Source organism: Vipera ursinii (assembly GCF_947247035.1).
Source record: "Vipera ursinii genome assembly, chromosome: 8".
In the NCBI taxonomy this organism is placed as follows: domain Eukaryota; kingdom Metazoa; phylum Chordata; class Lepidosauria; order Squamata; family Viperidae; genus Vipera; species Vipera ursinii.
In genome coordinates, this window is record NC_139519.1 from 6,596,435 (window position 1) to 6,614,270 (window position 17,836).

At 46.4% G+C, this 17,836-nt stretch overlaps 1 protein-coding gene across 1 annotated transcript in view; it reads left to right on the forward strand.

The window, feature by feature from the left end:
- Window positions 1–228: 228 nt before the first annotated feature.
- Window positions 229–17,836, forward strand: part of FAM178B (family with sequence similarity 178 member B) — a 74,157-nt gene continuing 56,549 nt past the window's right edge. Inside the window, exons 1-2 of the mRNA XM_083368219.1 lie at window positions 229–299; window positions 15,857–15,988. Of these exons, the coding sequence (XP_083224345.1) occupies window positions 267–299; window positions 15,857–15,988 (165 nt within the window). The 5' untranslated portion in view covers window positions 229–266. The remainder of the gene's footprint in view (window positions 300–15,856; window positions 15,989–17,836) is intronic.

Below are 17,836 nucleotides of genomic sequence, written 5' to 3' on the forward strand. Positions count from 1 at the left end.
TTCCTCTTTGGCTGTTTGTTCAATTATCTGTTTGCTTGTTTACAATTATTGGCTGCCTATCTTACCTTGCTAGCAAAGAGGAACATTGCCCCAAAACCAAAGAATGGGGGCAGGTGAGGTAGGGAAACCATGGCTGGCTGAGCATGAAGGGAGTACAAGGCAGCTAGAAGCACAGTGACAAACATCTCCTCGTGTCCTTCCTTCCCAGGCAACTGCGCAGAAACCTCAGCCTCTGCTTCATTATTAAGCTGCTTGGAAAGACGCAGATGTTCCCAAACTTCTGGCAAGAAGAAATCCAGGTTAGTGTGGGAAACCATGGGAAGGGAAGGATCAGGGATGCTGTTTCGCTGGCTTTCTTTCAACACAACGGGAGGTATCTTGGAATAACGTTTTGGGGGCCGTCCCCAAAAGAAAAGTCAAAGGGGTCTTGAGTTTTGTTTATAGACCTTTTCCAGTTCATTTGTGAAAACCACCAGTTGTGAAAGAGGCACTTCCCTGTTCAGGGAACATTGTAGACCAGTGTTTGTCAATCTTAGCAACTTTAAGATCTGTGGACTTCAACACCCAGAATTCCCCAGTCAGCCAGCCACTTAAGATGAAGAAACATGGCTGTAGAATTGGATTGCTGAATGGCCTGTTGTGAAAAGACTGGGGACGCCATCAAGAATGGGGTTTTTCAAACTTGGCCCTTTGATGACTTGTGGACTTCAACTCCCAGAATTCCTCAGCCAGGCATGTGTGCCTGGCTGAGGAATTCTGGGAGTTGAAGTCCACAAGTCATCAAAGGGCCAAGTTTGAGGACCCCTGATCAAGAAGTTCAGAATCATGGCCAAGTTAATTGGGCCTCCATAAATTAAAATACAGGGACGCGGTGGCTCAGTGGGTTAGGACGCTGAGCTTGTCAATCAGAAGGTTGGCAGTTTGGCGGGTCGAATCCCGACTGCCGCGTAACAGAGTGAACGCCTGTTACTCGTCCCAGCTTCTGCCAACCTAGCAGTTCGAAAGCACGTAAAAATGCAAGTAGAAAAATAGGGACCACTACGGTGGGAAGGTAACAGCGTTCCGTGCGCCTTTGGCGTCTAGTCATGCCGGCCACATGACCACGGAGACGTCCTCGGACAAGCGCTGGCTCTTCAGCTTTGAAACGGAGATGAGCACCGGCCCCTAGAGTCAGAAATGACTAGCACGCACGTGCGGGGGAACCTTTACCTTTTTTAAATTAAAATACATTAACCTTGTTAACCCTACTTGCTAACTGAGGCTGGAAATATCTTTGTACGTGTTGTGGCTGAGTGGATTCTACAAACCCAGTCATTTCGTCTGGTTGCTTTCCTGGAGGGCTTGTTGATCCTCACGTCAACGAACCAAGGAGCTGAACTGAACTGATTACACAAATCGAACAAATACCTCCATTTAGCTGATTGCCGAAAAGTCTCTTGCCACGTCTCTGCAGATGGCTCTCACGCTAGCCTCAGCAGCCCCCGGTCCCTGTCTTTTAAAACACATCTGCAGCGCTGTCGCGCCATGCGTGCTTCCACCCTGCAAAAAAAAAACGACAAGAGGGGAACCCAAGTCTTCCAAGCTGCTGAGCAGTTCTGTCCCAAGGAAGGAAGGGAAGGAGGGAGGCAGGAGAGCGGAAGATAAGAGGGGTTGTCCCAGGGTGGAACTTCATAGCCACATTGGTTCTCCAACTTGCTTCTGTCTACAGAGAAGGCCTTTGAAGACCCACGACAGGGACATCCTGCATCCTGCCCACTTTCTAAGAAAAGGCATTTAGGACATTTGGTAATTGTTCCGGTTCTTTTTCATCCTCATCTGGGTCCTATCATTTGCCAGGGGTTAAAAAAAAGAAAGAAATAAAAAGTGGGGGGAAGAGACCCACAGAATGACTTTTCAAGACGACCGCGCGCCACATGTGACCGACTAAAGTTGAGATACTTCCTGGCTTTGATTTCACCCCTTTGATCCTGACGCCGGAGTCTTTCTCTTGTTTTTTCTGCGGTTGGGGCTCACGAAGAGTGGTGAGATCTTTCCCCCGAGGAAAACCACATAAGAGAGACCCAGTTTCTTCAAGGGACTTTCTCGGAGATCTCTTTTAAAAGGTTCGTTCTTGCATCCTCCTCAGATTATCAGCATTTCTTACTCATTCGCGCATGCCGCCAGCCATCCGCGCAAAGGAACGGCATTTAATTTATAACCCGAGTTCAGACCCAGATGAATGCCTTCTTTGTAGGTGACTTTTTTTAAAAATAATAATAATAATAATAATCACAGAACTCCTTTGTTTCACAGTAATAATTGAGCATGAGCTAAATGGAAAAGGGTTTTGCATTTCTCAGCCAATTTTAATTCTTCACACTTGGCATTTATATATTGTTTTTAGGGCGTTGAAAGTTCTCGACAAGCCTCACCTCGGTTATCTTTGCTCGAGTCTGTGAAATTAATTAGGAAGTGAGCATCTTTCTCCCATTGCAGATGAAGGATAGGAGTTTTGTGCTGAGGGCCAAAGTTGTGGGTGCCGCATCATTGCCAGAAGTGGACAGAGATAAAATCGGAGGTGGGCAGAGTTGAGAGCAGAAATAGAATGAGTTTGCACGTATTATATTGGCCACCCTGCTTTTCTCCCTTCTGTCTTTTCTCCTCTCCACTCCATAACTGTCTTCAACTGTTCGGACCAGAATTTCCACTGTTAAGCAAGGCAGGTTTTTAAGTAAGTTAAGTGCCCGATCTTACAGCTTCCTTTGCCATGGTCGTTAAATGAATCACATGGTTGTAAAGCAAATCCAGCCGGCTGGGAAGGTCACAAATAGTGATCACATGACGCCAGGATGCTGCGCCCATCGTAAATACTTGCTGTTTGCCAAGCACCGGAATTGTGATCATGTGACTATTTCGGGGGGGGGGGTTGTTGCAATGGTTGTTAAGTGTGAACAAGATTCATAGGTCACTCTTTCCAATGACAACATAACTTTGAATGGTTGTTAAACGAATCGTCATAAGTTTAGGACTCTATGGTTGCCCTTGTTTTCTGGAAGGCTGTCCCCCCCCCACTCCTAAAGATACATTGCAAGCCCCCAACTCTTTCAGGAAGGTCTTTAAGACTCCGGTCCTTCTCCCAGCCATCAGGGGTCACTTGAATGAAAGTCCCCCTTTGGCTGCTTGATTGTGTGCTTGGGTGCCATTTTATAGTTTAAATTTATATATTGTGTTTGTTTGGTGGTGTTCTTTTTGTGGGGGGGGCATTTGGGACATATTCTTTATTCTGCACCTTGTAGGTCATCCAGAGGCACATTGATTGATTTGGGCAATCTTATAAACCTTAAAAATCTGTAATCAATCAATCAATCCTATCTAAAGATGTTACGAGTGCAGAGAAGAGCAACAAAGGAGATGAGGGGCTGGAGGCTGAAACATATGAAGAAGGGTAGCGGGGACTGGATATGTCTTGAGGACTAAATGTGACATGAAAGCCGGTATCTGAGGGGCTTCCACAAAGAAGAGGGGTATGTGTGTGTGTGTGTGTGTCAATCTGTTCTGCATCTGAACAAGAAGCAACGGATGGAAACTAATCAAGGAGAGAAGCAACCTAGAACTAAGGACTTTCCTGACAGTGAGAACAATTTAACCAGTGGAACGCCTTGCCTCCAGAAGTTGTGGACGCTCCAACATTGGAAGTTTTTAAGAAGAGCCCGGATAACCACTTGTTTGAAATGGTAGAGGGCAGGGGTAGGGTTAGCATAGCTGGCTCAGGAATTCTGGGAGTTGAAGTCCACGAGTCATAAAAGAGCCAAGGTTGCCTACCCCTGGTATAGGGTCTCCTGCTTGAGAAGGGGTTAGACTCTGTAATTCTTCTAAGTACGGAAAGGGGGGCGGAAAAACCCCATGTAAACCAGGAGTGGACAACTGTGTCCCCTTTAATGATCTGTGGACCTCAACTCCCAGAATTCCTGAGCTGAGTTGCAGTCCACAGGTCGTAAAGGGGGCCATAGTTGCCCACCCCTGATGTAATCTGATCTTCCTCTGCTGCAGTCCTAATTGCCCCATAGGAAGAAGGGATTCAGAGGGAGGTCGTCTTGCTCCACCCCCGCCTTGATCTGTTGTACCCAGAGAGAGTTGAGGAAGGGTCAAGTTCTCCATCTGCCCAGCTTCGCAGCAACCAAGGAACGAGTCCCAAAGCCCCAGTGCAGATCTCGCCCGATTCGAAACGAGGTTCTTCCCACCGCCAAGGAAAGGAAAACTTGTTGATCAGAGGCATATGCCTCCCTTTCCCCTCCGGCAACGGAGTACGATTTTTGGAAATGCCAACTTGCCTTCCTCTGCAGTCCATCACAGCATCCAATTCTCTGGCTTCGGCACTCTTAAGGCGTGCAGGTGGGCGGCTTATGTTTGTATATATACATATACGTTTAGTGATTCATCCTGGCACTAGCTATTGTTTAAATATTCACCACCACTTCTTTGGAGGAAAGAAGAATAAGCAATCAGCAGGCACAAGGGAGAACGGTGGGAAATGGATGGGAAGGAGCAGGAGATTTTGACAGATTGGTTTAACTCTCCCCACCCTCTTCCGCCCCCCCCGCCCCCCCCCCCCGTCCCACCCCAACTCTCTGGGGAGGTGAAATTTCTGCTGATTTGTTAACATTCAAACCCTCCACAGGGTTACGCAGAGTATGAAATGAGCTTTGGAGGCAGGAAAGAGGTGTCGAGGGCAGAAGGAAGAACAATATTTTAACGGGGCAAGTCCACACAGGGCTTCAGGACTGCCAGCTCAGTTTGAGCAAGACACACCATGTCAAGGCTGGCCAGGGCGGTGGCGACTAACCCAAGAAGGAAGCCATCTAGGTTTCCCCTGCAATCGTGACTTTGCTGGAACTAAAACGTCAGGGCTACAGCACAAAATAGAGCAAGTGACGAGCTCAGCATCCAAAAGCATCTTGACAGACTTGAACCATGGGCCCTATCCAACCGAATGAAATTTAATGTGGAGAAAAACAAGGTTTTACACTCGGGCAGGAGAAACCAAAGGTACGCGTATATATTAGGCGAAGCCTGCCTCAAAAACAGTAACGGTAAGAGGGACCTTGGAGTGCTAGTGGATGAGTTAGCAGTGTGCGGCAGCAGGCCCCAAAAGCTAACACAATCCTTGGTTGTATAAACAGAGGCATAGGATCAAAATCATGTGAAGTATTAGTACTGCTTTATAAAACCTTAGTAAGACCACACCTAAAACACCGCATCCAGTTTTGGTCAGCATATTACCAAAAAGACGTTGAGACATTAGAAACAGTGGAGAAAAGAGCAACTAAGATGATTAAAATCCTGGAGACTAAAACAAATGAAGAACATTTGGAGGATTTGGGTATATCTAAACTAGAGAAAAGAACCAGGGGTGACATGATGGCAGTATTCCAATATCTGACAGCCTGCTACAAAGAACCGGGGGTCAACTTATTTTCCAAAGGACCAGGAGGCAAGAGAAAAAAAATGGATGGAAACTAATCAAGGTGAGAAGCAACCTGGAATTAAGGAGAAACTTCTTAACAGTGAGAGCAATTAACCAGTGGAACAGAAGTTGCCTCCAGAAGTTGTGGGTGCTCCATCACTGGAGGTCTTTAAGAAGAGACTGGACAGCCACTCGTCTAGAATGGCGTAGGGTCTCCTGCTTGGGCGGGGGGTTGGACTAGAAGACCTCCAAGTTCCCTTTCAGCTCTATTCTGAATTGAAAGTTGAGAGTTTTCCTTTATTGGTCAGATAAGAGCAGAAGATAAGACAAGCCAGCCCCAAAAGATTTTTTTTCCCCCTGGAGAAAAGCTCTTTAGCTTAAATTCATACTGTCCTATGTCAGCTGTTAAATCTTAATTTGATGGGGTTTCCAGCCCATGGGGGAGACCCTCTGATGGAAGGCATCCCCAGAGCCTATCTCCGTGCGAAGTGCAGTTCTGCAAAAGCCTGCTCTCTGCCAGGGCTGAATTGAGGAGCATTCGAGCTCCTGTGGCCTGAGTCGGCAGCCGTCCCAAATGGGCTCCACGCAGCTCCGTCTGCTCCCTGGTGCTGCTCAAGGCCCTTTTTCCAAATTCTGCCTTTTGCCCTCCGGTCTGTTGCCAGTTATGGTGCATCTGTACACTTTGGCTCACACTTTGCCATCAGGTTTTGCATAGTCCCTCTCCAATTCTTGAGAGGTTCAGGGCAGCTTTGCATAATGAGAAAGAAAAGAGGAATACTATTCTACTGCACCACTTTACAGTAGGAGAAGTGCTGTACTTTGTGGCGAAGTATTTTCTGGTGAAGCTGCAGTAGCATCCAAAAGGCTCATTTGTGGGATGGATGGATGGATGGATGGATAGATGGATGGGAGAGAGGGAGGAAGGAAAAAGAAAAGAAGGAGCAGAAAGATAGAAGGAGAGAAAGGGAGAGAAAGAAGGAAGAAATGGATGGATGGATGGATGGATGGATGGATGGATGGATGGACGGACAGATAGAAGGAAGGAAGGGGAGGAAGGAGGGAGGGAAGGAAGGAAGAAAAAAGAAGAAAGGAAGGAGTGGAGGGACAGAAGGAGGAAGGAGGGAGAAAGAAGGAAGAATTGGATGGATGGAAGGAAGGAAGGAAGTTTTACAAATGGTAACTGTTCCTAGCAGTACGATAATTTAAACTATCATTGGAATGGTTGTCCCAACTTTGTAAAGTTGGGAGAAAGTTGTAAAATTCCAACTCATCAGAGGGAAGCAAAGTGAGGTCGAGTGCAGAGGAACTGCAATCAAATCCTTCAAGCAACAGGGTGTAGGAATATATTTTGTATCTTTTCTTTGGTTGTTTTTTCCCCCCAGAGAAATTCCTACTTTAAGATGTCCTGACTGCTTTGGTGGCACGAAAGTACGGGGCCAGGCCGAGGGGTTTCGGGGAGGGGTAGAGAAGCAGGCCTGTTGCCTACGATTTTTTCCTGTCCTCTTGTGAAAAAGGAGCTGCCTAATCACGGCAGGCTTCCAGCCCGAGCAGAACGAGGAGAAGCCGTCAAAGCCCACTTCACGCCTGAGAGCTCCTTAATCCCCGACTGTTTAAATTCTTCACACTTGTGCTATGTAAACCGCAGCGTTGGCTTTCTAATGACACTAACCTACACTTAGCTTGGGGGGGGGGGCGCTGGGAAGAGGGCTGTCTCACCAGTGGAGGCCAGGGAGAGTTAATGACGTTTCCTGGGCTCCTACGGGATGACAACGTCCAGGGGCGTTGTTTTTTTTTTTCCCCTAGAATCCGGACCCGGCACCCACGTCACTCCGCTCCGGCTCCCATGCCACTTCGGTGGGAGACAAAGAGGGCGGTCAGGAGAGTGTGCTGGGGGTCAGCGCCCTGTGAATCGAGACCTTTCAGCAGAAACCCACATCCTGTCCTCCAGAAGGTCAGGCACGCTGGAGGAACAGAGCCTCCCTTTCAAAAACGGCCTTTGCTGATCTTGTGGGGCGGGGTGGGGAGGGTTGAAACTGGCTCCGCTCCACTCGCCTGCTACACCGTTCCCTTTTTAGGCTCGAAAATCCAGGCGGGCAGAAACTGGAGTGTCCACAGCCGCCCCAAAGGGCTGGTTTGAGAAGGCCAAGCAGTTGCCTGATTGGCCACGCCAGGCCTTGAGGACTGGGAGTGCTGGCTTTGTGCCAGGCCCTTAGAGGGAGCAGGCGGCAGCCTCTCGATTGCCAGGCTGTTTAGCCATACACAAAACCGCCCCTGCTTTGAAAAAGCTGCTCCTCTTCGGTTTTGCTTGCGAGAGAAGCCGGTCTGAAAGCGGTCGGGGTCCTTATAGGAGAGCCACCTTAGTATGTGCACCAAACTAGCATTTTACAAAAGACAAAAGAGCTTTTGCGAGGTGTGCCAGGGCCGATGTGAACATTTGCACGAACATTAAGAGTCGCGTCAGCTGCCAGAATGTTGGAAAGGAAGCGGATTGCACCTTTTCAGACGTAACACACTGGATTGAGCTTGTGGCAGATTCCTTCGGACTTCCATACGGGTAGTTCTCAAATTACTAGGTTTTGTTGAGGGACAAAAGTCACAACCGCCCAGAAAAAAAGTGACTTATGAGCATTTTCCACATTTACAACTGTTGCGGCATCCCCATGGTCAAATTTCAGATGCTTGGCAACCGGCACGTGTTTATGAGGGTCGCAGTGACCCGCAGTCATGTGATCACCTTTTGCAACTTCTGATTAGGGAAATCAACAGGGAAGCCAAGTTCACTTACAACCGTGTTGCTAATTTAACAACGGTAGTGATATTCTTAACAACTCTGGCAAGAAAAGTCATAAAATGGAGCCAAACTCACTTAACAACTGTCTAGCTTAGCAGCAGAAATTTTGGACTCAGTTGTTATCATAAGTCAAGGACTACATCAACATACAACTGTAATGGAGCTGCCCATTAATGGTTGTGACAGTCGTAAAACAGGTCAGTCACATGACTGGCCCACTTTACCACGTTTCTTCTTCAATGTTCTTGAACATTGTTGTCATTAAGTGAACACCATGGTCATTAAAGAAACCAATAGTTCGCTATGGATGTGATTTTGCCAAAAAATGGAAGTGCTGGTTTTCGGCAAAACCATGGAAAAACAAGGTCGTGCAAACAGCAGTCAATGCATCTGTGTGACCAAGCACCCCAAGTTCTGTCATATGACTCTTAGGGGGGGACCCACTGTTGGGACTTTGACTCCAGGTTGTAAGTTCCCTATTTCAGGTCAGCGGGTAACTTTGAAGAGTCACTGAATTGAGAATTACCTCCTCGTTATGAGAGACTGCTGGAGAATTCTGGACGTTGAAGTTCACACATCTACAAGTGTCCACGGTCAAAAAACCTGACTTAGGATAACTGACTGGTTTCACATACGCGTGCTCCGATCCCAATTCCCTAGAGCAGGGGTCCTCAACCCCCGGTCCATGGACTGGTACTAGTCCGTAGCATGCCAGCAACCAGTCCGCGCAAACAAGCAAAGCCCCATCCACGGGATGCAGGCAGCACACAAAACCAGGCCCCCTCTGGTCCACAGAAAATCCTCTCTCCATGTAACCCAGACATGTCAAACTTGCGACGTCACATGATGTTGCATGACATATCAGAGCTTTTTCCCCATTGCCGGCAATGGGGTGGGCGCGGTTTCGTTGCGATGCATCCGGCCCGCGGGCCGGCAGTTTGACACCCCTGATGTAACCAGTCCCTGGTGCCTAAAAGGTTGGGGACCTCTGCCCTAGAGGGCTCCTCTTCCTGGGAAAGACGATGCAGTTCTCTCCCACTTCAGGTAGGGCCTGAAAAAGACAGTAGGGTACCAGGCGGATCATGACATCCCAGTTTCTTCCATGGAAGACTTGAGGAAGGGGAATCCCTTGCGACTGGCTCCAGGCTCCAGCTTGGCTGGCTCATCGCTCCAGCAACCCGGAGCTCTTTCTCTAGTAGCAAAGCCACAAACCACATGTTTTACTCTCGGGCAACATCTGTGTACCATATGAGCTTTGGGGGGGGTCTGTGGTTTAATGAGAGTGGCAAGTGGTGGTAGAGACAGCTTTCTTTTCTTCTTTAAAAGACAATCAGAGGTCTTCTAGGCAGCCAGTGGCATCATCGCTCCCGTCTTCAGCAACGGGCTTGGCCTGCCTCATTATGTGCTCCCTGCATTTGACTTCCCTACCAGTCAGTGGCTGTCAGCCCTCCATGCTAGACCAAACTTGGAAAACAAAGACACTCAAGCAAGTGCTACTGTCCTGGTTTCAATAGATGAGACCAGTAGAAATAAGAACTCTGAGGCAATTGATTTCCTCAAAGGACACTTTTAATGGCTACGTAATATCAGCACGAACAAAGGTGAAACCAAGACTGAAAGTTAAACCCCCCCACAAAGGTTACAAAGTAAAAGTTGAACTCCACACCCATTTGTGTGTCATAAATCATAATCCTCAATTAACACCTTTGGTGGGCTTCCTAATGGTAGCTACAGCCCGCCAAACACTTAAGCTGCTTGACCTTGGTTCCCATAAGAAATTCATTGTTTTGATTAAACTATAAGCATGCATCTTCCCGCCTCCCATTGCTATGGCAGCTGGAAAATGAAGAAACATGTCTGTATTCAGAGTGTTTGAAGGTCAGACAGCTACTTTTATTATAAGGTTACAATACATGACAGTAACAGAATCTTGCAATTCTGAATGTGTTCCCCCACCCCTTATGTTCGTGAGAACTAGGGAGGGTCCTGTCTGAAATGCTTTCTCAAATTACATTTCTATCCTGGACTCGGATTTCTTTTATCTGATTGTTGACTTGGATGCTCCTCCTCCTCCTCCTCCTCCTCCTCCTCCTCCTCCTCCTCCTCCTCCTCCATCATATTATTCCTTCCTTCTACTTACAGTGTCCCATTCCTGCCTGGTTCTTCTCTCTCACAGCTGCTTTTTTTCTATAAAGAAAAGGAACAGTAGGGGGAAAATAGAGTAACAGAATAATTTATTTATTTATTTATTATTTAAATTGATATACCGCCCTATTCCCGTAGGAATAACAGAGTTGGGAGGGACCTTAGAGTTCTTCTAGTCCTGCTCAAGCCCCATATACCATTTCAGACAAGTGGTTGTCCAATCTCTTCTTCAAAACCTCCAGTGTTGGCGCACCCACAGCTTCTGGAGGCAAGATGTTCCACTGTAAAGCCTCGCAAGAAATGGAAAGTTGTGAGGAACAGCGGGTGTGTTTGTGGACAGTGCTAGGAATGTTTGGCATCCTGGGTACAGACTATGGGTTGATTAGGCACCATCAGATTAATATAAATTTTTATTAATCACATAGACCAGGGATCTCCAAACTTGGCAACTTTAAGACTTGTGGACTTCAACTCCCAGAACTCCTTGCTGGCTGGCGAATTCTGGGAGTTGAAGTCCACAGGTCTTAAAATTGCCAAGTGTGGAGACCCACCCCCCCGACATGGACCAACTTCTCCAGGGTAGTCTGCCCCAAACCTTGTCTTCCAGGGACTTGGCTACAGAAGGGAGATGGAAAAAGCAGGACAAAGAAAGGAATTTCCACTCAGTTGCAGAGAAATCACTACAGAACTGTCTTTTGAAGACTTTTATCAGAAACAGGAGCTGAGCCGATGGCTAACTACAAAAGCAGACACAATGGGTCAGGAACCATTTTGCACAGAGGTAGAACAACTGTTTCTAGATGGATGCGGCTTCTCCCAGCTGCCTGCCCCCAAGCTACGTGCGCTCAAAATACACCTTTGTTACTCATAGCTGAGCTCGGAAGAGAGAAGAAATGCATCTGCGAGTCGAAAAGAGCAAAAGCCCCTTTCCTAATTTTCAAATCAACGTGCCCTTTCAAAGAACACTTTGTTTTTAAAATTAACAAAGCATCAAATGGGGAAATTCTTTTCACACAGTATATTCATAGATCTTTGGTACTGGAAGATCGTCAAATCAACCCAGCGCCCTCACTCGAGGCACAAATGACGACCCTCATATTATCCTGTTTTGGACTTATTATTGTACATAAAGAAGCAGCTCTCTGGAGAAGGCTCTGATGCCAGGCGGAAGGAAGAGGAGGACCAGCGGTGGTGGGTCCAACGATGGAAGACCTGAAGCACCAGATTGCATGCATGTGCAGATCCATTTGCATGAGCGACAGCCACACGCCCCACCACTAGTGCAAATGGAGTTGTGCGTGCTCACTTGCACACCTGCCACTCACATGGAATATTTCACACACACACACACACACACAGAGCCCAATACTGGTCCACCAAGCCTGAAAGGTTTTTGGACTGCTGCCATAACAATTTGCTTCTCGACACCACTAAGACCAAGGAGCTTATAGTAGATTATAGGAGGACTAGATCAGACATTCAGTCCCTGATCATCAGCGGAGACCGTGTGGAGCTTTAAGTTTCTGGGTGTTACCAGAATGGAGGACCTGACCTGGAGCGCTTATGTTACAGCATTGGTTAAGAAGGCCCAGCAGAGATGATATTTCTTGAGAAACAACAAGAAACAACAACTGAACGGAAAAACTGCTGGTGACCTTCTACCGTTGCTCCATAGAGAGCATTCCAACCTATTGCATTTGTGTGTGGTTTGCTAACTGCACAGTAGCAGATAGGAAAGCACTCCAGAGGGTCATTGTTTATTATTATTATTATTATTATTATTATTATTATTATTATTATTATTATTATTAAATTTTTATACCGTCCTTCTCCCGAAGGACTCAGGGCGGTGTACAGGGCAATAAATTACCATTACCATCGCCCAGAGGATTATTTCCTGCCCTCTTCTCTCCCCCCCCCCCAAGATGAACTGTACAGTTCCTGCTGTCCTAGGAAAGCTCAAAAAATTCTTAAAGACTCATCCTGGACATTCTTTTTTTTTAACTATTAACATCTGGCAGACGGTACAGGATAATAAAAACAAAGACAAATAGGCTGAAAAATAATTTTTATCCCAGAGCTGTAACCATGTTGAATACTACTGTATAGCCCAACATTGAAGTGCAATATTAGGGGCAGCGCAATGGTGAATAGAATGTGATGTGTGTATATAATGTATGTTCTTATTTGTGGTTTTTGCTTGTGTGTAGTGTGCACTGTGGACACCACTTAGTTTCGTTGCGAGCTACACAATGACCTAAAGATTGTTGTTGTTATTGTTAGCTGCGAAGTCGTGTCCAACCCATTGCGATCCTATGGACAACGTTCCTCCAGGCCTTCCTGTCCTCTACCATCTTCTGGAGTCCATTTAAGCTCACGCCTACTGCTTCAGTGACTCCATCCAGCCACCTCCTTCTCTGTCGTCCCCTTCTTCTATTGCCCTCGATCTTTCCCAGCATGAGCCTCTTCTCCAGTAAGTCCTTCCTTCTCATTTGCCTTTTGGTACTGTCCATAGGGTTTTCATGGCAAAGATACTGGAGTGGGTTGCCATTTCCTTCTCCAGTGGATCACGTTATGTTAGAACTCTCTGCTATGACCTGTCTGTCTTGGGTGGCCCTGCACGGCATAGCTCAGGGGTCAGCAACCTGAAACAGTGAAACAGCCACTCGGAACCGGTTCCCTCACAAAATGAAAACCTGGGAGCCGCAAAAAATATGTGCGCACGCGCATACAGGCACGCATGCGCAGAACAGGTTTTGACTGAAGAGTGGAGCCAAGGCGAGATATGCACCTACCCTGCATATTTGAATTGATTGGTTGAACTTTTTTAGTCCATTTTTTTTGGACTGCACATGGCAGAGGACTGGGAGCCGCAGGTTGCAGACCTGTGGCATAGCTCATAGCTTCATTGAATTACACAAGCCCCTTCGCCACAAAAAGGCAGTAATCCATGAAGGGGGACCTAAAGATATTCTATTCTATACTGAACAGATTGGAGAAATAATATATATGAAGTGCTTAGAACACCTGCAAGAGCTCACATCCTATTCCTTACAGCTCCTTTCCATTTTTTGGTTCCTTGATTATTCTATTGCCCGTCAAGAATGCAAGTTTTTATTCTTCTCACAGCCAGTCAGTCTGCAGCGGGAACAGGGCCCCCCTGCTCTGCTTACCCAGCTCACTGGCAGGCTAGCAAAGAGCGGTGTGCCGTTGTTTCAATCACAAATTGAGTTGCTGCCCCAGAAAAGGTGGCGTTGCATTTGTGGGTCTTGTAAGCTGCAGCCTCTTAACTTCTCCGGGAGTATGAAATCTCAGCATTTTCTGCCCAAAGATGCTGAACTCTGTTTGACAACGAGACAGGGGAGCCTCTCTGTCAGACGGGCAGCCTGAATCACAGGCTTGTATAAAAGCAAACAAATTGGTAGACACAACAAGGAAAGAGCCAAGAGGTGACTAGCCTGCAAGCCAAAACTTGAACAGACTTCTTGCTTCACACATTGTTTGGAAGCTCATTTTCCTGGTCTGTTTTTAACTGGAAGACTACGGTGTCCACGTGCGGTACTGCCACTACTCTTTCGTCTTCCATGCTCAGCCTGGGGTGCTCAAGACTGTTTTGAGATATTTGGGGAATGCAGAAAAATGTGATGTTCGTGGCTGGATTTTGCTGCAGGAATTTAAAGTCCCCTTACAGAATATTTGCTCAGACGATTGTACAATTTCACCTTCTCTTCTTTCCTTCCCTGTTGTCATTTCTAGTGTTGTTGAACCCATCCCCAGCCAAAAGAAGACCGGCACCATTCTAACTGCCTTTGTTCACAAGCCATCTCTCCTTTCCATTGACTTACCCATACCTCTGTCTGTTCTTCACTCTCGATTTGAAGTACCACCATGAATGCAAACTCGGCTTCTGAAATATGTAGCTACAGATTGGGACTTCACACGTGAAAATCAAGCTATCCTCTTACACAGAGACGGGCAACTAGGCCCCTTTTCCAACTGGTGGACTTCAATTCCCAGAGTTCCAATATTTGAGGGGCTGCCATAAAGAGTGTGTGTGTGTGTGGGGGTCAACCTATTCCTCGAAGCATCAGAAAACAAGAGAAGGAACATTGAATGGAAACTAATCAAGGAGAGAAGCAACCTAGAACTAAGGAGAAATTTTCCTGTCAGTGAGAACAATTAATCAGGCTTGCCTGAAATTGTGAGTGTTTCATCACTGGAGGTTTTTAAGAAGAGATTGGACAGCCATTTGTCAGGTGTAATATAAGGTCTCCTTCTCAAGCAGACGTTGGACCAGAAGACCTCCAAGGTCTTGCAACTCTATTATTCTGGCTCAGGAATTCTGGGAGTTGAAGTTCACAGGTCGTAAAGGGGCCGTAGCTGCCCACCCCTGCTCTTGCACACAGCAAACTAATATGTCAAGAAGAAGAGATTTGACCTAAACATCTCTTTGAGATCTCCTTTTCTGTTTATTGTGCAGTTATGGTGGCCAAAAATCAGAAAAGGTCTAGTAGGATCATTTCCAAGTAACAAGCTTTATTAAAGGGCATAAAAATTTCTTTGCAAGCTACATTCACTTTATCAGGGTATCATGAACTACATGAATATTTACAGTATTGTGAAATATAACAATATTAAGTTTTCCAGCTAACAGGTTTTATTAAAAGGCATCCAGGAATTGGGACAGCTAAATGAGAAGGACCAATGTGCCACACTGTAGAGTAGATCACAGTGGCTTAACACTAATTCAGTGTTAGACTTTGAATCTTTAGGCCAGGCATGTCAAACTGACGGCCCGCAGGCCAGATGCGTCACGCCAAAACCACGCCCACCCCATTGCCGGCATGATACCCTGATAAAGTAGCGATACGTTGCACAATGTCACATGACATCGCAAGTTTGACATGCCTGCTGCAGGCAATGCTACATATTAGGGTCCGTCCCCCATTATTTGGTTGGAAGTATATCATAAAGCAGATAGGTATCTCTCTATCTCTTTACTCTCCTACCATCGGGTAGGAGATACAGGAGTATAGCCAGCCGTACCAACAGGCTGAAGAACAGCTTTTATCCATGGGCTGTCAGGCTCTTGAACGGGAAATAATTTTATAAACTTTATGTATGATTGACTTGCCAGGCCGGTGTGTTGTGCAATTAGCTCACATGGTGTAATAAGATGGAGGGTTTGTGTCACTGTGAGTTGGGGGTGGGGGCACAAAGGGAGGCTCAGCCAATCTCAATGTATACATGGTTGTACTTTGACAATAAACATTCATTCATTCATTCATTCAATGTCAGAAAGTGGTGACTGAGATTTGGGAAACAATTATTCCTGTTTTAGTGGCGCAGAGGGGGTGTGTGTCAAATTAGATTTTGGGACTGCCTGCCACTGGATATGTGAAGAGCTCTCGTTTTCCATGAGCCTGTTTTGTTTGTGTGTTTGTAGTTGCATCTGTAAGCGTCCCTTTTCTCCACAGCTGCAGCAGCTTTGCGATCTTCTCCCACTCATGAGGCCTGCCTGCTTAAAGCAGGCTCTTCAGAAGACCCAGGAGTTCCAGGAGGAGCCAACCACAAACCAGCAGAAGACACTGTCTGCTCTTGACCACGAGGTAAGAACCACGGAGGCAGAGGAAATGTTATGGAGGATTTTGTTGGTGTAAAGAAGGAATGGAATGATCTGAGGATCCAGAATTGAAAAGGAACTCCGGGAGTTTTCATACTGTCAACCTGGGCAGCTAGATTTTTGCAGCTGGGCCTCCCACTGCTCTTGCTTTCATAAGATGGCAGAGACAGGACCCAATAACCCATCCTTTGATGGAGGAAGGAGTTGGCAAGATACCCCACAGCAGGGATGAAGGAATGAAGAGCTGTGGGCAAACAGCAGAAGCTGGGAAAGTAAGCCGAAGTCTTGGCTCTTGAAGTGTGGCGGTGAATAACTTCAAGAGGGCTGTGTATCCGGCTCCCCTTTCTGAAGAATTCTTTGCCTGAGAAACTCTTTAAGAATAGACCTCATCACTTCCCGGTCAGATAACCCACATTGTTGATATCAGCTAGGGCATTTTGAGCTCCTGGGTTAGGTCTTCTGGTCTCCTCCCTTCCTCCTGGCCATATAGAACCGCTGTTGCCCTCCTTGGCTAGGTAACTATTGGTCCTCTTCTTCCTCTTTAAACGTACAACTGACAACACATCTGCCTCGCTATTTGCCTCTCAAACCTTTCCCTTCCTGAATGAATGCATACAGAGGAATTATTGAATCTGTCATTTATACCTCGATAACTGTCTGGTTTGATACAGCAACCAAACAGGACAGGTACAGACACTTAGGACTGCAGAAGAAACAATTACAACAAACCTGCCTTCCATTAAGGACCTGTCTACTGCACCAGCCAGAAACAGCGCTGAGAAACTATCTACAGACTCCTTGCATCTAGGACAGGGGCCTTCAAACTTGGCCCTTTGATGACTTGTGGACTTCAACTCCCAGAATTCCTCAGCCAGGCACGCGTGCCTGGCTGAGGTATTCTGGGAGTTGAAGTCCACAAGTCATCAAAGGGCCAAGTTTGATGACCCCTTGCATCTAGGACATAAACTGCTTCAACTCCTCCCCTCAGGACGCTGCTACAGGGCATTGCATGCCAAAACAACCAGACAGACATCTTTTTTTCCCTCATGCCATCACTCTGCTGAATACTTAATTACCACAATACTGTCTTATGCCTAAGTATATTTACCCAAGTAGTATGGCTATATTACTATTATCCTTCTCATCTATTCTACTTTCTCTTATTGGTATCTTATGATTATATTATTTTTGTATGTACAGTGAGAGCTTATGCACCGGAGACAAATTCCTTGTGTGTCCAGTCACACTCAGCCAATAAAGTGTTCTGTTCTGTTCTACTCTACTCTACTCTACTGTACTCTACTCTACTCACCAAAAGGATACTCCAGTATTCATCTCCACTTACACCTGCGAGGTCCTTCCCCTTCACTCCAGAGATTCTATTGAAGTTGTAAAAACACACTCTCAGCTTGTAGGCTGTTAACACCTCCATGTGAAAAGAAAATGAATCCCAGATCACCGAACATCATCTGGAAACTGATGGGTAAAAGCTGTATTTCTAAAAAACTCGTCCATTAGGCGAAAACTAGTCCCTGAAAAATTATTGGTGAGCTATCGGGGAATCCAACCATCCCTTAAACATGATTTAAAGTTCTTAAGCCTAACGACCCTGGGTTGGAGGCCTTTGCCAGAAGCAACCGTAACTTAAGAGTTACATATCTCGGCCACAGAATTCTCCAGGCTGAGTCTGCAGCAACTCCCAATTTGTAGGTGGTGAGACGATCTTATCTCTGACTTAGAGGTTTGCTGGTAATGAAAGGTGGGGCTGGGTTAGGTTGACCCTGTCCATGGCAACTTCTTATATGCCTCATAGGATTTATTCTTTTTAAGTTTG